Below are 23725 nucleotides of genomic sequence, written 5' to 3' on the forward strand. Positions count from 1 at the left end.
GTGTGTTGTGTGTGTGTTAGTTGCTCAGTCATGCCTGAATCTCTGTGATCCTATGGACTGTAACCTGCCAGGCTCCTCTGTCCATGGGATTCTCCAGGCAAGAATACTGGAGTGAGTTGCCATTTCCCACTTCAGGGGATCTTCCCTACCCAGGGATGGAACCCAGGTCTTCTATATTGCAGGCAAATTCTTTACTGTCTGAGCCACCGGGGAAGCCCAGTGTCTGTACAACAGTGTGAATATACTTACAGTTTTGCATAGTATACTTAAAATTGGTTAGGATCATAAATTTTATGTGATGTGTATTTTACCACAATTTAAAAAAATTCAAATGCAAAACTATAAGACAAGTAATGTATTTATAATGGTTTATTATGTAGTCATTAAATAATTTTTCCAAGGAATTATTAATAAAGTAGGAATATGGTTATAATATTAAACTGAATACACAGTTGAATTGGCTATAAATAAATCTGTAAATAAATTATGGCAGAAACACTGGAAGATGAAATGCTAAAATATTAAGGGTAAAGGTCTTGATGATGGGATTTTTTCATGATGTATTTTCCTCCTTTATACTTCTTGGCACATTATTAGTTTTCACTTATTCTTTTTATAGTTGATAAAAATAGAGTCGTCAGAAAGGGTATGCAGTGAGTTATATATTTCTGACATAGACTGATTCAGTCATTTCATATAGGCTCATATTTAAATCACACCAGCAAAAAAAAAAAAATAATCTCTTTGGATTCAATTTGTAGCAGTTCTGTTCTTCCCAGATTAACTATTCTAAAACAAATGACATAGTGACAATTGACTTTTAATTCAAGATTGTGAGTTAAGCCTGTGTTTAGCTTTTCTGGCTCCAAATTTGCCATTGAATTGACCAGGGAAACTTAAAGGGTAAAAACATAACTCCATGGAAAAGTTGGAAAAGTTGACAGGTGAGTTATCTTAAGGAGTTAATGTATATAGAAAATATAGAGCAGCAAGCCCTGCACTGAGGAAGGGACCTGCCAGATGGAATTCCAGACGTCCAGAAGGAAAGTCTGCCTGGAAGATGAGTGCAGGGTCCCAGAGCAAGTGGCTGGAGGGGAGGGGAATGTGTGTGGTAGTCATCCTGGATTCTCAAACCTATATGTATATGGGGATATGACTTCAGACCCTACAGTATCAGTAGTCTGAGAAAGTTGCCCCAACACTATTTTGTAGCATTTGTTTAGTAAGACCAGTGGCTGAAGTAAAATATAAGCATTGCCTCAAGCTAATTCCTGGCAGAGACAGTTGTATTTCTTTAGAGTATTTTAACAGTTAATGTGAATGTAGTGACATATGAAAATATGATTAAATATACCTGTTCAATGCATTAGGAAATTTTTTGTTTTTTAGGAATTATGCTTTAAAATTTTTTTTGCTTTTTAGACTTTATTGAAGTGTAGTTGATTTACAGTGTAATTTCTGCCCTACAGCATGCTGACTCAGTTATGCATATTTAATTCTTTTTTATATTCTTTTCCATATGGTTTATCATAGATATTGAATATAATTCCCTGTGCTGTATAGTCCGACCTTGTTCTTTATCCATCCTATATATACTAGTTCGCATCTGCTAATCCCAAGCTCCCAGTCCACCCTTCCCAACTGCCCTACCTTGGCAAACATTAAGTCCATTCTCGTTGTCCGTGAGTCAGTTTCTATTTCATAGATATGTTCATTTGTGTCATATTTTAGATTTCACATGTAAGTGAGATGATGTTTTGTATAGAGGGCCCAGTTAACTTGGCGACCTCAGCAAGTAAGGAAGAGAAATTCTCCCACAGTGGGGTGCTACCACAGGGGGGTGCCAGCAGCTTTCCTTTCCTTTTCACAGGGGGAAAAAAAATATGCACACATTATACACACAATACTATAATACTATTAATTTCAGTGGTTATGTGAACCCTAGGGCTAAAACTGTGCTTAAGTAATACTATTACGTGAATTCAGCTAAAGAATTCACTATTGTGACACTTCTGTGAGACTTTTTGGCCTCCTGATTCCTAAAAGTTATTTCTTAGAATTTAAACTTTGAATCTTTGAGTCAGTGTTCATGAATAAAAGTTTTACAAGTGCCTTGTTTTCACTTTTTTTTCCCCTGCTTGCAACTTCCATGAAATCCTTATTTTCTTTCCCCCCCCACCAGGAATTGTGAAGGGCAGAATATTCGATACAAGACTTGCAGCAATCATGTAAGTTCTGTCATAAAAATATATAATCCCATAAAATATGTTCATGTTTTAAGTAATAATATTATGTATTGTAGAGCTAATGGCCTCTTGGTACTCTTTGTGGAAAATTTGAATATTTGTTTAATTGATGACAGATTTTGTGTATCTCATACCTTCCATTTATACTACCTTTTTTAGGTCACATTATGGTCTAATTTGGTAAACATTTAATAATTTCTGATTTCATAGAAACAATAACATAATATTTACAAATGCCTTCCAAGTTCAAAGTGCTCTATGTATGGGATTTCACCTAACCCTCACAACCATCTCTGAGATGTTTGCGTATGAGGTGTGGTTAGTTTTTTCAAATGAGGGGACTGGGGTTGAGAGGGTGAAATTATTTTCCAGAGCCCACGTGGGAAGAGTACAGACTTGAACTTCTCTAGTGCTGTTTCTCATGCTCCAAAACACCTGTCCTGCCCCCTGCAAAATGTATTAAGGAGTACTGAAGGTCGTGACTCAAGAAAATCACACCTGGGGAAGGCTTTATAAACCTTACTCTCATCCTACAGTGGTCAAAATGAACAAAAAATAAAATTCCAATACAAATGTGCAATGCAAAATAAATATCAGAAAACACAAATCCTATTTTATACCCAAATTGAAATGACAGGAGTTCAAAGGAAATTCTGAAACCCTGGAGATCTAAGTCCATTTATTTTAAATATTTCACTTACTGGGGGACTGTGCTCTCTCCTCCTCCTCTGTCCTGGGCCAGTGTGAGACTGCAGTCCTGAGTAAGCATTTCTGTTCTATAGACCAGAACTTCTCTTCCATGGGCAGCTCTGGACTTGGGGAGTGGAGAACACACAGTGTTAGCAAGACCTTTTGTTTGTGGAACTCAAGCCATATTTTCAGTCTGTTTTATTAAGTGACGAAGCAGAAATGTTTCTCTCTCAAATATGGGTGGGAAAAATTCTTATTTATTGGGCAGAGGATGAGATGGTTGGACAGCATCACCGACCCAATGGACATGAGTTTGAGCAAACTCCAGGAGATATTGAAGGACAGAGGAGATTGGCGTGCTTCAGTCCATGGGGTCACAAAGAGTCAGACATGATTTAGCGACTGAACAACAACGAATTTTGGGGGCACTCAAAATACAATGACTTCCAGCCCTCAGGTCAGTATATTTATGTCCACTCTGTCCTAAAAGGGATTTTGGGAGACAAAGCAAATAAGTTTCGTGTGTCCTTATGACAAGATGAGCTTGGAGAATCGAGTGACACACGTGTGCTTAGGTACACAATTAAGTGAGCTGGAATCCAGGAGGGGAGGAGGAGGGAGAGAAGTAGGTACAGGCTGGCATTTAGGTATAAGCAGAGTCTAGCATGTGGATGCATGAGCAGCCTGGGGGACTTATAAACATGACTTTTGGGTCTGCTGCCTTTTTCCTGGGTACATTTTATTTTTTAATTGCTGCTGTAATGCTTTACAACACACTTGCTTACAGCAACACAAATTTATCTTATAGTTATGGAGGTTGGAGGTCTGATAACGGCCTCACTGGGCTAAAATTATTATGTTGGCAGGTCTGCGTTCCTTCTGGAGTCTCCAGGGAAGGATCTATTTCTTTGTCTTTTCCAGCTTCTAGAGGCTGCCCTCATTCCTTGGCTTGTGGACCCCTTTTCCGTCTTCAAAGCCAGCAACACTACATCTCTCTGTCCATTTTTATGTAGTCACATTGGCCTTTGATGACAACTGAACAAGTTTCACCTACCCAGATAATCTAGGATAATCTCCCCATCTCAGGGTCCTTAACCGTAGTCAAAGGATGATTTGGACAAAGCCCCTTTCGCCATATAAGGTAGCCTAATCACAGGTCCTAAGGATTATGTTGTGACCATCTTGGGGAAGGTGCATTATTCTGATGAACACCATAGAACAGCTTGTCTTCTCAGATAAATTGGTATGGCAAATTACTTGCAGTCATTCCAGAATAAATTTCACAACAGTATACTGTCAAGCCGTACTCTGTGAAGCTATCTGGGGGATTCATTTTAAATGCCCAGATCAAGATATTGCATTCTGAGATTTCATTCTAGGTGTGTGTGTGAGAGACTGTTCTAGGTAATTCCAAAAGACTGCTCTTTTCAGCACAAGGGTGATAAAGGTCTAGGATTATTGTGCCATACGATATAGAGATAAAATGTAATCTCTAAAATTGGTGCATATTGGTTGCAATGGTCAAACACAAACATTAGTTTGAGTGAAGGTCTGATGCCTTTGAGGCTCTGAGGGTCTTGAGAGTAACTTGGTCTCTAACTGATGCCCCCCTCAGAGGAATTTGCAGAAATCTTTAGCATCTCTAGGCTGGTAAGAAGGAGATGCTTAGGAGGTGGGAGCTAGGGGAGAGGACAGCCATGTAAATGTCACCCTCTTCTGTTTCTCAGAGTTGGGAGTCCTACAAGGGTTGTTAGAGAGATTTCATTAGAATAGGACATTAATTTCTGCACTTGCCATTACAAATGCAGAGTTTCCAACAACATTCCTTACAGGGAAGAAGGGCACCCTATGGCAGATCTCTCATATCAGTAGTATTCAGGGCACCCCTCCCTCTCCATGTGCCAAGTATCTGCAGCCATGATACTCAAGCCCTGCTGCAGACCACATGGATAAATGCAGCCATAGCTGCAGGGTTGATGATCTGTAAGAAGATCTGTTCCTTTTCAGAAGTGATTATAGAAACCTTGCAAGGGTGTTCAATGCCATAAGTCTATGTGCATGCGTGCATGCTAAATCGCTCCAGTTGTGTCCAACTCTTTTCTGACCCCATGGACTGTTGCTTGCCAGGCTCCTCTGTCCATGGGATTCTCCAGGCAAGAATACTGGAGTGGATTGCCATGCCCTCCTCCAGGGGATCTTCCTGACCCAGGGATCTAATCCATGTCTCTCATGTCTCCTGCTTGGGCAAGTGAGTTCTTTACCACTAGAACCACCTGGGAAGCCCCTTAAGTGGATGTAACCAGAATGAACTCAGGGTATGAATATGGTCACATCTTGGTTTCTTTTTTTACGTGTAATTACTTGAGATGCTTCCTGTTTCATTAATTAGGGATTTAGAATAACCTTGTTGAAATCTCCAAGGAGTCCAGAGAGCAGGAGTGGCGACTGTTCTGCAGCCCTCATCAAGTGGAGGGAGAACTGAGTTATGAGTCCTGCTGTTGCTTCTCAATGCTTCCAATGTCCTCACTGAAATAGCCCACACTTGTTCAATAGTCAGTGGCTCCTCTGTCCCTGGGGATTGGGCATGTCACCCACTCCTCTGAAGGAAGCTGCCTTCAGTGATTCCCAGGTCAGGTACTGTTTTATAAGGGAAACTTGCTTTGTGATCCAAAGATGCCTGCACCTACACTGCTGGGGATCTGAGAACTCTATGTGATGGGACTGCAAGATCTCCCATTCCATCCAAGGGATGTCACTCAGTGGCCACATAGGGGAGTGTGCTATATTGAGAAGCAGAAGGCACTGCCAGTGAGCCCTGGAGACCTGACATTCGGTCCTGATCCTGAGGTTGCTAATACTTTTCTGTTCCTGGTTATTTGAAGGCTCAGGCTCTCAGCCTTAGGACCATGTAATTTTTCACATGTGTACCAGCTTTCTAACTCCTAACCAAGATCAATAATAATAGCAACAACAATGGCTCAGACTCATTAAGTACTACTAAAAATCCTAGGCATTGTTTTGAGTGCCTTTTCATGAATAAGTAAATTTAATCCTCATACTCCCTACAAAGTTGAAAGTGATTAGGGGAGATCAGACTGGGCTGGAAGGCCTGTGAGATGAAGGGAATAGAACATGTCTGTGTGCAGTCCTATGGCTTCAGGTAATGGCTGTCCTCAGACATGACCCTCCGATCAGCACTCAGCATGGACTCTTGCAGCCAGGGCTGGGCCACTGAGGCCTTAGGGAAGAATTATCCTTATCAGGGGTGTATGGAGAAGTGGAGAGGTTCCAAGGGCAGTCATGCATGTCACCGAGGAGGCCTTGCACTTGAATTCACTCACTCATATGTTTTTATACCAGGCTTTATGGGATTAAAGGTAAAGCTAGAAGAGAGCAAAGGGAACATATTTTTTAAAATGAATATATCATAATTTGGAAAGAGTGTTTTTGTAGCCTGAACACATTTTTATATGAACATAGACTGAGGCATGTGTAATTCTGCACAGTGGGTTTCCTGGGCTCCCTGACAATTTTCCAGAAGAGGTAACATTTGATGTGACCCCTGAAAGATCCTTTATACTCTGGATCCTATACTCTGCTCCTACTTTAGGCAAGGACCACGTCCTCTCATATCTGTCTCCAGAACTCCAGCCCATCTTGCTATCATCCTGGCCCTCCTAAAATGCCATATATTGTGTCCCTTTTCTTTGTCACTCCCCACTGTAGGTCTTTTTTGCTTTCAGTTCCCCTCACTTGCATTTCAGGCCCTCCAGCAGTTGGTGAGATTTATCTCTTATTCATCCTGGCTGGACAAGGCTGTGCCTCATAGATATTGAACTTATTTCTACTGTTTGCCTTTTGCTTATGTTGTCTGTCATATCTTGTCCTATTCACATCATATCACCATTTAGGTCCCTTCTGAACTGTTACTTCTTCATGATGCATCATTTGCTTATTCTAGCTGATAATAGCCACCTATGGTAATTTATTTTTATGCTGGGAAATTTGGCATTTGCTATGTAAGAGGATCATGAAATTTAGCTCATACTACAACATGGTTAGGAAGATAAGATAAAATGTTCAAATTTGCTTATACAAAAATTGTATTTCTCCTGAGTCCCTACTCACTGGTTATCTAGGGGAATATGTCTAATCCAAATTAGTTTGGTCCAATCCCATTATATAAATCATCTCTTAGGAAATGGTCTCTCTTGCATAAAAATACTCAGTTTATCAGATAGTCTCAACTTCTCTCCCTGAGTCGTCCATACAAGTTGATGTATTCTCATGGCTTTAGGAAGGAAGGGAGACCTCTGTCTTTAGAATGGTCCTTGAATGGGTGCTGTTTGTTGTCTGCAGTATCTCATCCCCTCTCCACCTCCCTCTCCACCTTCCCCTCCCCCCATCTCTTCCCCTTCTCCTCCTTATCTTCCTCCTTCATCTCTCTCCTCTTCCTTCTCCTTTTCCATTTCTGTGCCTCCCAGGCCGGCTACTCCTTCCTGACTGAGTCAAGTCTTCCTGATTAGGATCTGTTCTCTCCTTATCAGATTGATTCTTTCCTTATCAACTCTATTTATTCAATTTTAAATTTAATTCTTGGAAAACAATTTTATTTCTTTCATTGCAAAGTCCTGCTCTAAGTCTACAAACAGCAATAGATAACCTACTGTTTCAGTGAATTCCATGCACATAGATTCTACATCTCCAATAAGATAACAAGTTCACTAGGTAGCTTATGGATGATATTCTTCTTTTGTGTTCCTCACAGCATGTCACCTGGGCAAAGCCCATAAAGTATATTTAATAAATAAGTGTAGTCTTGAACTTAACTGATGTGAAGAAACACGTCTCGGAGAGAGGAAAGCAGAAGGATGTTTGGCATCCAAGCTTCCCAAGCATCAACTAAACTTTAGACACAAGGATCCCTAGATTGTCTCGAGCCAGGGCATGGGACCCAGCTGAAGCAGACTAGACAGGCTTAGTGTTGACATTGGAAGAGCACCTTGTGAATGAAAGCATTTATATAAGTAGTCAGTGTCCCCCAGAATGACTAGAAAGCAGTATCATGGAATGGAATGCTCATTACTCTGGGACTCAGTCTTGGCTCTGTCATATTCTAGTTGTCTGTGTTTGGGCTAGTGACCGAAGACCTTCTGGATCTGTTTTCTCCCTTTATGAAAACGAGGCTAATGATAATCCTGACCTACCTCATGTGAAGGGTGGTGATGATGAGAGAATGTCAGTGATATTTCCTGGTAAACAAGAAAACACTGTCCAGATATATGGCTGTCTTAATCAGGGGTCATCATTTGTAAAGAATAGAAGCCCACTCAGATTAGCTTAAAGAAATGGAATTCACTGAATGGGTGGGTGGATATTTAGTGGAATTTAGGCATAAGCACATCTTGAGGACCCAGGAATCAGAAAGTGAAGCCCGGGTTACTTATTCCTTCAATTGAAACCCATGGTTTGTGATCTGACCTTCTTTCATGTCTAATTATTTCTTCTTTGCTGTGGGAACTGGCTCACTTTGCTTCAACATGCATCACATAAAACTAGCCCAGAGTAATGTGAGTTTTCAGCTTCAACTCTTCTGTTGCAATTCCAAATTCCTGGGAAAGGTTGACCTGGCATGGACTAGTTGTTTGCCTCTGACAGTCAGCCTTGGCAAAGGAGGCTGGGTCCCACAGACCAACCTGGCCACCCCTTCAGCAAGGGCTCAGCTTCGGCTGGCTTCCTAGCTGCTTTCTGTTAATTAGCTGATTTTGTAAAGCTTCATTGATTTGGGGGGTTTAAGACATTCAGGAGTCAGCTAGCACTTGCAGTTCCTGGAGCACACTTAGGATGGTAAGTGGGCCTGATGCAAGGGAAGTTATTTTTACCTTGCTCTCTTAAATTCTCTGGTTTGGATTTCAAAGAGTCAGATACAGAGAAAATAGGCCATGGTTGAGGAAAGAGGAGTTGAGATAATTTTATCACTGATGATCTTCTCTATGGCTAGATGGAAGACAAAGCCCTTATTCCAAGAGAAAAATGTCATCCAGTCTTAATCTTCTTCAACTTGATTCTTTCATATGTGTGACCTTGGTTAAGGGTTAATCTTGCTAAAACAAAGAAAAATGTGGACACAATATAAGATTTTAGATTGATTCACAACAAAGTAATACAACTAATTCCAGGGGTATGTTTATTAATTATATTTTATGTGTTCCCTCAGTTCAGTTCAGTCGCTCAGTCGTGTCCGACTCTTTGTGACCCCATGAGTCGCAGCATGCCAGGCCTCCCTGTCTATCACCAACTCCCATAGTTTACTCAAACTCATGTCCATCGAGTTGGTGATGCCATCCATACCTATATTCAAAAAAAGCTTCCCTGATAGCTCAGTTGGTACAGAATCTGCCTGCAATGCAGGAGACCCTGGTTCGATCCCTGGGTTGGGAAGATCCCCTGGAGGGGAAAAAGCTACCAATTCCAATATTCTTGCCTGGAGAGTTCCGTGGACAATACTATATTCAAAAAGGATTTGAGGCATTTTATAAAGGTCCAAAGCATAAACACAGTAAAATACAAAAATCAAGTAGTGAAAAGGGGATAAATAGAAGAAATTATATTTTAAAATTCTGACTGATAATCTGTTAATAACTATTTGCAGAAAAATAAAGTTAGAGTTCTACCTTACCCCATAGATCGAAATAAATTCCAAATGCAATAACGAGTTAAACATAATTGCTAAACTATAAAGAACTAGAAAAATACATTTAAGTGTTTATCTTTTTTCATGGCAGGATGTGAAAAGCATATCTCATTAGTAAAGAAAGACACCTTGAAAGGAAATATGAATATGGCTACATAAAAATTTAAAAGTTCTTGACTTCACAAAGCACCAGAAACAAAATTAAATGAGAAAAATATTTTCAATACAAACAACAAAGAGTTGATAACTTCACTCTGAGATTTAATAGCTTTATCTGTTAAAATAATAAAAACACAAACATTCCATAGATAAATGAAGGACAAAAACCAAATTTTTGAAGAATTAATGCAAGAAGCAAATATACATGAAAAGATACTAAACCTAAATAATGAAAATAAATGCAAATTAAAACGTTGAAATTTAAAAAAAATTGAAATTCTATTTAACACTTATGATTAGAAAAAATTTTGGAAAATTATATCCAAACCAAGAAGAGATACTGACAAAAGGGAACTTATATATTCTGATGATAATAAGAAGACCTTTCTGGAGGGCAATGAGGCAATATTTTGAAATGCTCATGAAACATATCCTTTTTCTCAGAAATTTTATTTCCAGGAGTTTGTCCTTGGGAAATAATAAAGTTTGGTCAAAGATTTATGTATAAGAATCTTTGTTATTTATTCTTTTTTTGAATAGAAACTATTCCCAGAGTTTTTACAATGAACATTTATTTCTTTTGCAATACAAAAAAAAAATATTACCTCTCTGAATCTATTTTCTTTAAAAAGTGAATTCATTCCCATTAATTGGGAAGTCTGTGCTCAGTTTTGAAGAGTAAAGTAACGTTTTGGTCATTCAGCATCTTGCTTTGGAAATGTCTGATGAGATCGGTTAGTAATTAAATAAGATCCTTGAGTCATCAAAACTTGTACAAACTCTTTTTACCATTAGTATGAGAGCTCCTTGGGGCTTCCCTGATAGCTCAGTTGGTAAAGAATCTGCCTGCAATGCAGGAGACCCCAGTTCGATTCCTGGGTCAGGAAGATCTACTGGAGAAGAGAGTTTGATCCCTGGGTTGGGAAGATCCCCTGGAGAAGGGAGAGGCTACCCACTCTAGCATTCTGGCCTAGAGAAGTCCATGGACTAGGGTTGCAAACAGTCGGCTGTGACTTTCACATAAGAGCTTCTTGGGGCTATTGATTTGCTTTTTGTTGTAGACAAGATTTGAAAAAGCTATGTTATCTCTTTCCATTCTAGAGCGTCAAAGGCAGGCACTGGGTACCAGTAAAGTGATGGCTGGGGGCCTGAGAGCAAGAGAGGAAAGGCTCTGAACTAGACGACAAAAACAGTGAAACAAACGCAAGTTCCCACATTAGTGCAGCAATTTGGGGCCAGTTAAAATAATGGCTAATAATCATTTACGTTGAAATGGCTCCTGAAGGCATGGATGATGATTAATATTTCCTTTGGAAGACCTTAGGTCAACCTTAGGAAAACTCCAAAAACATTCCATTTCCCTTGTTTCAAAAACAAAGAGGTTATGTAATATGTTTGAAAATGTATATTATATTCAGTATGCTTAAAATAGAGCAGAATTTGGCATTTACATAGGGTAAGCTTTAATTATCTGAAAAAAAAACTACCTGAGTGGAAAAATAATCAGAATAAATTAGGTGATTCCCTCCGTGATCAGAAAATTCCACAGTAGAATTCCACACTGAAGATTCTGAAGTTTAAAAAAAAAAAAAACGAAGGAATGAAGTGACTTCTGGAGAGAAGGAGGTGGGGGTCTGCTCTCATGGGACTCTTGCTCAGCCTGTGCTGGTCCAGCTCACCTCGTGATGTGCCTGTGGCCCTTTTTCTCTGACTTAGGACTGCCCTCCAGATGCAGAGGACTTCCGAGCCCAGCAGTGTTCAGCCTACAATGATGTGCAGTACCAGGGACGTTATTATGAATGGCTTCCACAGTACAACGACCCTGCCGCCCCCTGCGCGCTCAGGTGTCAGGCCCGGGGACAAAACTTGGTGGTGGAGCTGGCACCCAAAGTCCTGGATGGGACTCGGTGCACCGCTGACTCCTTGGACATGTGCATCAGTGGCATCTGCCAGGTAAGACACAGCTGCTGCCCGGGCCCCTGTCTCCAGCCTGTGCTGCAACCACTGTCAGTAAAGATAACCTTTCTCTTCTGTACTTCGGTTCATGCAGACCAAATATTGCCTCTGAGGATTTTAATGTAAAACGTATTTTAAGGAGTGTTATTCACCTGTAGATTATATTTTACTTATTCAAAATAGTGTAAATTTTGCCCACATAGAGTCAAAAGACTATAATATATGACTTGTGGATTTTTCTAGATCAGTGGTTCTCCAACTTGAAAGTACATCAGAATTACCTGAGGGACTTGTTAAAACAGTGTTCTGAACCCCAATTCCAGAGCTTCTGACCCAAAAGGTCTAGGGTTTGGCCTCAAAATTTGCTTTTTAACAAGTTCCCAGGAGGTGCTAATGATGCTAGCCCAGAGACACCACTTTGAGAACTACTGATTTATTGGTATTGATAGGTTCTCTGAATTTTCTTGTTAAAAGTAATTCATTGTTTGAGGCCTGTGGGAGCAGTGACTTACTTACTAAGTAATTAGCATGAGTGTACTCCAGCAGACTTTTTTTAAAGTGATCTTTGCAGAGTTGTGATGAATGTTACTGAGGTATAACCCCCCATGGCTTGTAATAGGGGTGAGGACTCAGGGGACTATGACAGGTTGCTGAGACAGTGTGGGGATTGTTGGGAAGGGATAGAATTCTACTCCATTCCTTTGATCACTGGAAAAAATTATAAACATAGGGAATGTTTACTATTCCATCTACCCTATTATGTGCATAACAAAAACAGCAGTAACAGTAGCAAATGACCCTAACCGTCTACTAAGTGTCAGACCCTTCCAGGTATCTCTGACTTCTTATGCTTGGAGGAACCATGGTCTTGCTTATCAGATGAGCTTCTCCTTCCTATATCCCTCCATCTGGAAAACAATCTCCAGTTGCTCACCACAACACCTTGGAGTCATTCTTTTCTTAAAAAAATTTTGTTGGGGTACAGTTGTTTACAGTGTTGTGTAGGTTCTCATTAGTTATCTATTTTATACGTAGTAGTGTATACGTGTCAGTATCAATCTCCCAGTCCATCCCACCCCCTTTTCCCCACTTGGTGTCCGTGTGTTTGTTCTCTACGTCTTTGTCTCTATTTCTGTTTTGCAGATAGGATCATCTGTACCTTTTTTAAAAAAAACATTCTTGAGTCTTCTCTTTCCATCTACACATGTAATCCATTGCTGAGTCAATTCTACCTTCAGACAACATAGTTGGATCTTGTTTTTTGAGCTACCGTGACATTCTTTATCTTTTTAACTTGTACATTTCAACTCACTGCCATACCCCAGTACTCCCACAATGTTTGTCCCCATCCAAAGTACTTAGCTAAAAACTGGTTGAATAAATGAGTTTTATCTACTTGCAGATGCAAAGGTTGTTCATATCTCTTGGTCTCTTTTATTTCTCTCTCAGCCTCAAATCTTGAATTTTCTAGTTCAAGTTTGGTGGGGTCACAAAGAGTTGGACACGACTGAGTGACTGAGCAGGTACACAGGATAAAGGTGGTTTTCAATGCTGAATTAGTCCCTCTAGAATGTGTACTTCCTGGGACTTCCCTGGAGGTTCAGTAGTTAAGACTACATGCTTCCAATGCAGAGGGCAGGGTGCAGGTTTGATCCTTGGTTGGGGAACTAGGATCAGATGGAAAAAAAATTAAAGTAGAGTGTGTGCTTCCTATCATGTTTTTGTGAGTCTGACGGGCAAGCGGATTTTTTGGGCAGGTGGTCGCTTGCTGAAAGCTGAGTGCTCTTCTGGTAAGGCTATCCAGGTCAAAAGAATTGTATGCACTTCTTCAGAAGTGACTCACATGCTTCTCAGTTGAATTCAGTATCTTTCCTTCCACGGGATAATGTTCATATAAATTCCCTTTTGTGGACTGTGTGGCTATGGCTGTCCACAGTTATCGGGATGGGAGAAATTAAACTGTGTGGTTCTCTCTGATTACTTTAGAATCAGTGAACTGAGCCCTGATGTTCACTTGGCAGAGGCTGCAAATAATTTTTGCAAGTGTGTTTAGAGTTTGCTTATTTACATGACTGTGTCACCATGCTCCTAGGAAGAACCTACCATGAGTCTGAGCACAGCATCTAGCATTAGACAACCATACTCACTCAATGAAATTTGCTTTTGCTTTGGGGGCCTGATTTTTACCAGAAATAGGACCTGTTTGGAACCAGATCTGCAGAACAAGTCAAATGTATCTTTCAGGTTTATTGAATTCCTTGACGACTGGGTAAATGAAGAAATCACTCTGTGTTTCTAGTAAAAAGAATAGCATCCAACACATACTGGATGCTTACTCGGGGTCAGGCACTGTCTAAGTCCTTGGCTGTGTTAGCTCATCAGACACTCTGAAGCTGGGATAGTCATAATCCTCACTGTGTTCATAAGGAAACTGGAATTTGAAGAGGCTAAGTGATTTGCCCTGATGATACAGCTAGAAAATGGTAGAGCTGGAATTTGAACCCAAGAAACTGAATTCCAAAATCTGTTTTTTTAACCTTTGTGCTATATTGATGATATTTTTACTTGTTGTGTTACTGCAAGTATCACTGAAGTTTGGAAATGAGATGCTATTCTAGCAGACGACAGTTAGCACAATAGGTGAGCGATGCTTAGACAGTTTAGGATAGAGGTTGAAACTCAAATATCTACACGCCACTCAGGGAGGAAGACTGCTCAGGTGTAGTCATAGTGAGTAATGAGAGCTATCATGAGCTGGAGAATATATACCTGCTTGTTGATGTGCTCAAGGGATCAACCATATATAAACATCAGTTTTTGTTAACAGGAACCAGAAATCTAGATTTTAATGTGAAGTGTTCAATTTCAAGCAACACCGTGATGTTAATGACATTGCTCTATCCATCAATAGTTAAGTAGAACTCCAATATAATAGAGGCTAGGTTTTCCTTCAGTAATAAACAACCCCCCAAAAGCTCCATGACTTAAAACAAAGATTACTTTTAATTCATGCTACTTGGCCAATGTGGGTCAGCAGGGGTCTCTGCCCTTGAATGTCTCTGAGACCCAGACTGAAGGAGCCTTTATTTGCACACACGTTTTACATAATAACTACAGCGGTGAGGAGGGGAACGTGTGACTCATGCGCTGACCCTTGAAGCTTCTAACCAAAGAGATGCAGACACTTAGACTCATATTTTGTTGGCCAAAGACAATCAATGACCACACTTATTTCTAAGGGGGTGGGGAAGTGCAGTCCTCCATGGGCTTAAGGGAGAAACTAATTATTTATGAATATTCCTAATGACTGCCATAGCTCCATATACTCTGATTTTTCAGGCAGAAATGTTAGAATTTTTGGTAATGTAGAATTCAATTTTCAGAGATCTCAAACAGAAGTTGACTCAAAAAATTATTTGCTTCTTGAAGGATTAAATTTGACTGATCTGGGAAATTCATACTTTGTTCTATCTGGAGTAAAGACTGTTATTTAAACACTGACTTCTATGAACAGTGTAAGAAATCATAGGCTGGAACTATGAAATAATCCTTCACTGAAGTGATGATTTATATATGAGTATTTATTCCCCAAAGCACTGCTCATATATCTTAAATTTTTACTTATATTATCCCCTGTGTTGTGTAACTTGTCTCATCAACTGCACTGTAAAATAGGAATCCATCTTATTAATTTAGACTGTAATGCCTGGCTCTGTACAAATTGGCTGTGTGGATGTTAATACATTTTATTGACATGTTTATCAATTAGCGATTTTTAAATTATTACAGCTAGAGATCTTGACTTCAGGAGAAGTTACTGAACTTGAAAATGCTTCAGGCAATTCTTAAAAAGTTGCTCATTGTTGATTATGATGAGATCTGAGAGCCAGTATTCAGTAGTCCCTCAATTTCAAGGGCAGTTTTGGCTTATCTCCTATGAATCACAAGGCAATCAGATCTTTTTAGATATTATTTTTCTGTGATGTTTTCACATGCTTTTTTTGGCTGCAGGATTTGGATGAACTGTAACTTTAAAAATTATGAAATAAATATCAGTGCTCAGGGAGGTATTTGATTGTGCAAGATCTTGCAAGGCTCTAAACACCCTTCAAAACAAGCCCATCCTAGCTTCTAAACCCACACCCTTCCTGAATGACCAGATAAAGAGCGATTCTCATTCTCATGAAATGCAAAGTGCTCAGGGACTCACATGTGTGAGGACAGAGCTTGGCCCAGGAACAGTATTTCTATAATTTAATGGTAGAATTACTCCCCTTGGAGAAAGTTGCTTGAACACAAGTTACTCATTGATTAAATCTTAACCATGCAAGTATGATTCCAAAATCAATCACTCTTAAGTTATTCCACATGTACTTAGTAAATATTAATATAATAGCCTGTGTAACTGGGTTTGTTGTTTTCCATCTGCTGATACTAAAGGTGAGGAAGATAGAGCATAGTGATAAGATTCTGGTGTCAGAGGACCTGGATATTCAAACAATATACTAGTTGTGTAATGTTGGAAAGTCATGTAACCTCAGAAACAGTCAGATGTCTAATTTGTAAAATAGAGATAAAAGGTATCAAACGGTGGCCATGAAAATTAAATGAAATAATGTATATTACATGCTTGGCATAACACCAGCATTCAATAAAAATCAACTATTATTATTACTGTTTCACTATTATCTTTATAAAAAATCATATAATCAGAATGAAAGGGTCTCAGAGGATTCAGCTGCTCATCAAATAATTTAATCCCCTCTTCAGTTTTCCTGTCCCAAAGTCTCCTACCTAGCCTGTGATTGAATATTTATTGTTGGATAACTCTGACTCTAAAAACGTTCTCATATTGAACTAAATTACACCTAAACCTGTATCTTTCACCATTTGAAAATACACAGAACAAATGTAAAGCCTTTCTTCACGACATCCCTCTGTGAATTTGAAAATATCTCTAATCATAGGCTTTTCCTCAAACTTCCTTGGAACTTTTCCCACCTCTCCCTGAAACTTTCATTTGATCTTGTTCCTTCCCTTCAGCAGCAGCACTTTGAAAAGAATAGTCGATAGATGTGGTTTCGACTTCCTCCAGTTTTATATTCCCGTCAACACCTTGGATACAGACTCTGATCCAGCAGTTCCCCCAAGCCGAAGTGTAGGACTCAACCCGGGAGTCCAGGCAAAATGTAAAACAGAGAGGGGTGATTCAAGGGGCTCTCTTTTGTTGAGCCCTTCGAGTATTCTAATCACTGTACTAGGAGTTTTACATGTATTTTCTCATTTCATTCCTAGTAGAGACCCTCTGTGAAGTATGTGTGAGTGTCCCTATTTTACTCTTGAGGAAAATGAGTCTCCTAGAGTAGTTTGCATTGTTGTACATCCTGCATCTTGAAAGGGGTGGTAGGACTGGGTAGTTGTTGTAATCGGGCTGTTTGCCTCCAAGGTCTCTGCACTTAACCACCAGGCATATAAATACAAATAACACCGAAAGTATGCAGAGAGTTAGAAATAAACCAGCTCATTAGTTAGTGTTAATATTACTAGGTGTATGTCATGTAAAAGTCATATTTATAAAATAAAAATAAATATAAGATGTAGCCCTTTTTCCCATATAAGGAAGCTCACAGTTCAGCAGATGCACACACACTACTCACAAAAGCTTCCCTCATAGCTCAGTGGGTAAAGAATCTGCCTGCGATGCAAGAGACCCTGGTTCGATTCCTGGGTCGGGAAGATCCCCTGGAGAAGGGAAAGGCTACCCACTCCAGTATTCTTGGGCTTTCCTTGTGGCTCAGCTGGCAAAGAATCCACCTGCAATGTGGGAGACCTGGATTCGATCCCTGGGTTGGGAAGATCCCCTGCAGAAGGGAAAGGCTACCCACTCTAGTATTCTGGCCTGGAGAATTCCATGGACTAATAAGTCCATGGGATCTCAAAGAGTTGGACACAGCTGAGTGACTTTCACTTCACTTCTCTTCACTTACAAAAAGTAATAATTCACAAGAGACTGAAGGATGTCAGTATAAGCATATTCTGAGATATCTCTCTTGTTAATTCCTTATATTTTAAAAATTATTGATAAAAGGTTTTAGAAGAATTTTATACACACATATATATACATATATAAGTAAAAATATGTAGGTATAAATATAGATAATGATACAGAAGGATATACAAAGATCCAGATACAGGATATTGAGAGAGATGGATTTATCAATATGAATAAGATATAGGTATGTGTGTTAGTCACTTAGTTGTGTCTGACTCTTTGCGACGCCATGGACTGTAGCCCACCAGGCTCCTCTGTCCATGAAATTCTCCAGGCAAGAATCTTGGAGTAGGTTGCCATTCTCTTCTCCAAGGGATCTTTCCAACCCAGGGATTGAACCCGGGTCTCCTGCATTGTAGGCAGATTCTTTATGATCTGAAGACCAGTGATGTAGGTATAGATTGAGATTAAAAATAGAAAAAAATTAAATTAAACTATGGAACAGAAGGATATATATCAACCTCAAAATAGTGGTCATCTGGGGGAAGAAATGAGAGAACAGGACTAGGGTAGGGATAGAAAGAGAGGGAAGGGGTTGGGGGAGGAGGAGAGAGGAAGTATTTGTAATGTTCCTTTCATTTTATGTACATAAAATAGCTGAATAGAAGTATAAATAAAAAACTAAGGATGAGAGTGTCAAAGGGCAGCCTCCATTCATCTTTAATTCTTTGGTCTTTGGATAAGAATTTTATATATAAATGACATGGTGCTGTAAAGCTTTGTATATTATTTTTATTTTTAAGATTTTTTTAATTTTTGATTTGACCATTTTCAAATTCTTTATTGAATTTATTACAATATTGCTTCTGTTTTATGTTTTGGGATTTTTTTTTTTTTTTTTTTTTTTTTTATGAGGCATGTGGGATCTTAGATCCCTAGCCAGGAATCAAACTCACACGTCCTGGGCATTGGGAGGCGAATCCAGAGATCCTAACCTCAGGAACCCCAGGGAAGTCCCTTTATTTATTATTATATATTTTAAAATCTGTGTTCTCATCAAAGAGAGCCAACTCATACATTTAAGAAGGATAACACCATCGGTATGATTTCTGAAATACATAAGGTCTGATATGCCCATATCTCTACCCACTCCTGACGGTATCTTCTGTCTGCAGGCAGTGGGCTGCGACCGGCAACTGGGGAGCAACGCCAAGGAGGACAACTGTGGTGTCTGTGCTGGTGATGGCGCCACCTGCAGGCTGGTGCGGGGACAGTCAAAGTCACACGTGTCTCCTGAAAAAAGTAGGTTTTAAACCCAAGACATTACCATACAACAGCATGTGCTTTAGACGATCTGATAGTAAAATAACATTTTCCCATTGCTGAGGTTTTTAGGTAGTAAGAACTTTTGACTGGTGTTCTAAGAGACACATTTCTCCCCAAAAGTGTAGTAGATCAAATTTTTATTCCCATTACCTCTTCTTAGATTGCCTGTTTCTTTGAACTTTTGCTAATACAGAGTACAACTATTTTTTTTAATTTGCTGATTTTTTTAAGGTAAACTAGGAGTCATTATTTCTTTTGCCCCCTTTTGATTGCTAACAAGGTAGAAAATATCCTGTACTTATTGAAATATTGTCCTGCATTTATTGCCCATTTATACTTTTTTATCTTTCAATTAGTTGCTGAAGTCATTTACTTTTTTCCCTATTTGGATGGTGATCTTTTCCTCACTTTTATCATGAATATATACTATTTGTTGTAACTGTTTTTAATATTCTCAGTTTGTCATTTGACTTTCAGTATTGTTTGTGTTTGCAGAATCAGTAGTTTCTAAATTATAGATACACAGAATTCTCCACCTTTTAAGTTTGGTGATATCTGTTTAATTTTTTTTTTTTTTTTCTAATTAATGGTCAGTCAACTTTTTCTGTAAAGGAGTAGAGAGGAAATATTTAAGGGCTTTTTAGCCTCTATAGTTTCTGTCTTAGCTACTCAGCACTGCTGCTGCAGGTAAAAAGCAGCCACAGGCAACCAGTGAACCAATGGAAAGAGCTGTGTTGCAATAAAGTTTTATTTACAAAATTAACCTGCAGGCTAAATTTGACCCTCAGGGTGTAGTTTGCCTACCCCCCTGCCTTAAAGAGAAAAAAATTATACATGTATGCCTTCTGCCAGTGCTTTTTTGTTTGTGTGTTCCTACTTTAAAATCTTATTTCTTTGAGTTTATTTGGATTTAACTTATGAAACAGAAAGTGAAAATGAAAGTCGCTCAGTCCTGTCTGACTCTTGCAACCCCATGGACTGTAGCCCATGGGATTCTCCAGGCCAGAATACTGGAGTTGGTAGCTGTTCCCTTCTCCAGGGGATCTTCCCGACCCAGGAATCAAACCAGGGTCTCCTGCATTGCAGAGGGATTCTTTACCAACTGAGCTATCAGGGAAGCCAAAAGTTTATTTATTTTTTTGGCCACACTGATTGGCTTGTGGGATCATAGTTCCCCACCGGGGATTGAACCTGTGCCCCTTGCATTGGGAGCACAGAGTCCTAACCATTGGACTGCTAGGGAAGTCTATGAAATGGGGATTTTACTCATTCTCCCAAAATGGGGAGAACGCTAGAGGAGGAGTGGAGGGTGGAGAGGGTTTTCCAGGCAGAGGAAATACAGAGTTCATGGCGTGACATTCGAGTGAAGCCTGGACTTCCTTGAGTAACCTAGGATTTCACATCAGTTAGGGTGGAAGGAAAGATACAGTGGCATTCAGAAGGAATCATAAAGGCCTTCATTGTAGCAAGTCATGTTTCAGGTTAAGTGAAGTCATTACAGCAATTTAGGCAGTGGAGGGACTTGATTAGATTTGCATTTTAATGAAGTGATTCTGGCAACATGTGGAGCTGAGCCTGGAAGCAAGGAGTCCAACTAGGATGCCGCATTTAAATACTCAAGGGTGTTTGAAATAATGATGAAATAATGAGATAGAGGAAGGAGCAGAGAGGGCAGAGAGATTTAGGAGAGAGAGTCAGCAGAGTTTGCTAATTCATTGAGTGAAAACTGTAAGAAAGAGGAAGCTAGAATGATGCAGATTTCCCAGCCTGAGCAGCTGGGTGGATTTCTTTTCTGTCCATCTGGGGAAGGAATGCATGAAGAGGAGATGCATACCAAAAATAAGGGTTCACCTCCTTGGGTTTTCTTCTTTCCAGAAATGTGGCCCCATAAGTAGTCAGTGCTTTGGTACTTTTCTGATGCCCTCAAACAGATGTTAATTATATTTTGTTTGGGGTGAAAGAATTGATCTGAAATGTGACAGTCCATTGTTGTTAATGGTCTTTAGTTATGCATTTTTTAATACATATATTTTTTAAGGTAATTAACTTTTTATGGCTGCATCGGGTCTTAGTTGCAGCTCAGGGGATCTTCCATCTTCATTGTGACACACGGGATCTTTAGCTGTGGCATTGGAATTCTTAGTTGCAGCACGTGGGATCTAGTTCCCTGACCACGGATCAAACCTGGGCCCCCTGCATTGGGAGTGTGGAGTCTTAGCCACTGGACCACCAGGGAATTCCCTTTAGTTATAAATTAACTGAGTTTATCCAAAGAGAGTATATACAATATATTAGGAAGGCATGAGAATTTAGCCAGGGAAAAAGCTCAAACTTTTTCAAGTGAATTCAAGGGATTCAAGTGAAAAGATAATGAGAAGAGTAGGTAAACTCAGAACTTAGCAGAAGCAATATGGGAGCTGAAGGAATAAGTAATTCCAAAAAGGAGGTAATAGTCGGCCATGTGAAATGCTGTTTCGAGGTCAACTGGAATAAAAGTCCAAAAATTTCTCATTGGCAATTTGAAGCCAAATCTGTGACCTTAGCAAGAGTGGTTTCAATGAATTCCTGGCTAAAACCAAAGCCTGATTGCAGTGGGTTTAGAAGTAAATAGAAGATGAGAGAATGAATGGAGGGAAGGATTTTCCCAGGACTAAAGGAGGGGGTATACAATCATACCATGTTAAGAACTGAGTAACTCTAGGTGCCCTTGGAGAACACGGTGAGAAATTAACTGTGTTCCAATATTTTTTTTTCTTTTTACATTCTGTTCATTAGGAGGTAGAATCAGCTGCTTTAGAGTGAAGACTCTCAAACAGATTCACCAGTGGGGATAATAATTATGCTCAGCTCTTAGGGTCATTATGAGGATCAAATTAAACTACGTATGAAAAAGTGTCTGACATGTAGTTAACATTGGCTGAAGGATAAAGGGAGATGACCCTACTCTCCAGCCATCCTTTTCTCCATTGAAAGCTATGGTCTCTACATCACTTCCTTCTTCTTTAGGATAAAGCATTGGCAAAGGGATTAACAGTAGAAAAACAATTTGAGTACAACAAAATATCTGTGCAAGCTTTGGGAATAATTGTGGCAGAAGGGCGCTTAGTGACTTGAGAAACAGGTTTAATGTTCTTTCAATTGCAAAATGTACTATTGTCTGAATTGTCTGTTGTAGACAGTAAGCCCAAGTTGGTGTTTGGTGAGCATGGCGTCTGGTCCCATCACTTCATGGCAAATAGATGGGGAGACAGTGGAAACAGTGTCAGACTATTTTTTTGGGCTCCACAATCACTGCAGATGGTGATTGCAGCCATGAAATTAAAAGACGCTTGCTCCTTGGAAGGAAAGTTATGACCAACCTAGATAGCATATTAAAAAGCAGAGACATTACTTTGCCAGCAATAGTCTGGTCAAGGCTATGGTTTTTCCAGTGGTCATGTATGGATGTGAGAGTTGGACTGTGAAGAAAGCTGAGCACCGAAAAATTGATGCTTTTGAACTGTGGTGTTGGAGAAGACTCTTGAGAGTCCCTTGGACTGCAAGGAGATCCAACCAGTCCATCCTAAAGGAGATCAGTCCTGGGTGTTCATTGGAAGGACTGATGCTGAAGCTGAAACTCCAATACTTTGGCCACCTCATGCAAAGAGTTGACTCATTGGAAAAGACCCTGATGCTGGGAGGGATTGGGGGCAGGAGGAGAAGGGGACGACAGAGGATGAGATGGCTGGACGGCATCACCGACTCGATGGGCATGAGTTTGAGTAAACTCCGGGAGTTGGTGATGGACAGGGAGGCCTGGTGTGCTGCGGTTCATGGGGTCGCAAAGAGTTGGACACGTCTGAGCGACTGAACTGAGCTGAACTGAGCTAATATTATGATGCCAAGGAATTATTAAAAGATTTCAGACTCCTTAAAAAAATAAAAATAAAACAGAATCACAGATATAGGAAACAAACTTCTGGTTACCAAAGGGGAGAGGGAAGGGGGAGGGACAAATTAGGAGGATGAGATTAACAGATACAAACTACTGTATATAAAATAGATAAACAACAAGGATATACAGCATAGCGTGGGGAATTGATTATACCCAATATGTTGTAATAACCTGTAATGGAATATAATCCGCAAAAATACTGAATCACAGTGCTGTGCACCAGAAACTAACACAATATTGTGAATCAACTGTACTTCAATAAAAAAAGTGAGGGGACTGTCAGAGACTTGAAGTGGGTAAGGAACTCTTCAAACATAGTAAGGAGGACGATTCCCAGAGGTTAGGACTCTGCACTTTCACTGCTGGGGCCCAGGTTCAATCTGGGGCCAGTGAGCTAAGATCCTAGAAGCCCCATGTGCGACATCCTCCCCAGAGGATGGTAAAGAGGCAGAGGAGTAGCTGCAAGGGGCCTAGGTGAGACTGGGAACCGTAAATTCGTGGAGGTCCCATGTGCTTCTCCAAGGAGCTGGCTTTGAGGGATGTGGACCAGGGAGGGATGCATTCCATGGCAAATCACAGGAAACCCAACTTATAGATGCAGGAGATTACATATCTTTTCTAAGCAGAAGTCTGGAGTAGACAGTCAGGTTTGGGGAAGCTATTTTACTGTGTTTTTGTGGAACCAGGCTCTTGTCTCTCTTTCATCAGCCTAGACTATAGCTTTCACC

At 39.9% G+C, this 23725-nt stretch overlaps 1 protein-coding gene across 5 annotated transcripts in view; it reads left to right on the forward strand.

Annotated features, from left to right (window-relative positions):
- ADAMTSL3 (ADAMTS like 3) overlaps window positions 1-23725 on the forward strand; it is a 392562-nt gene that overhangs the window by 180513 nt on the left and 188324 nt on the right. For all 5 annotated transcript variants that reach the window (XR_006273566.1, XM_043489726.1, XM_043489723.1 and 2 more), the window contains exons 5-7: window positions 2183-2228; window positions 11506-11742; window positions 18913-19039. Coding sequence is in view for 4 of the 5 variants with exons in the window: in XM_043489726.1 (XP_043345661.1) it covers window positions 2183-2228; window positions 11506-11742; window positions 18913-19039 (410 nt within the window). In the remaining variant the exon portion in view is untranslated. The remainder of the gene's footprint in view (window positions 1-2182; window positions 2229-11505; window positions 11743-18912; window positions 19040-23725) is intronic.

Source organism: Cervus canadensis, chromosome 17 (assembly GCF_019320065.1).
Source record: "Cervus canadensis isolate Bull #8, Minnesota chromosome 17, ASM1932006v1, whole genome shotgun sequence".
Lineage (NCBI taxonomy): Eukaryota > Metazoa > Chordata > Mammalia > Artiodactyla > Cervidae > Cervus > Cervus canadensis.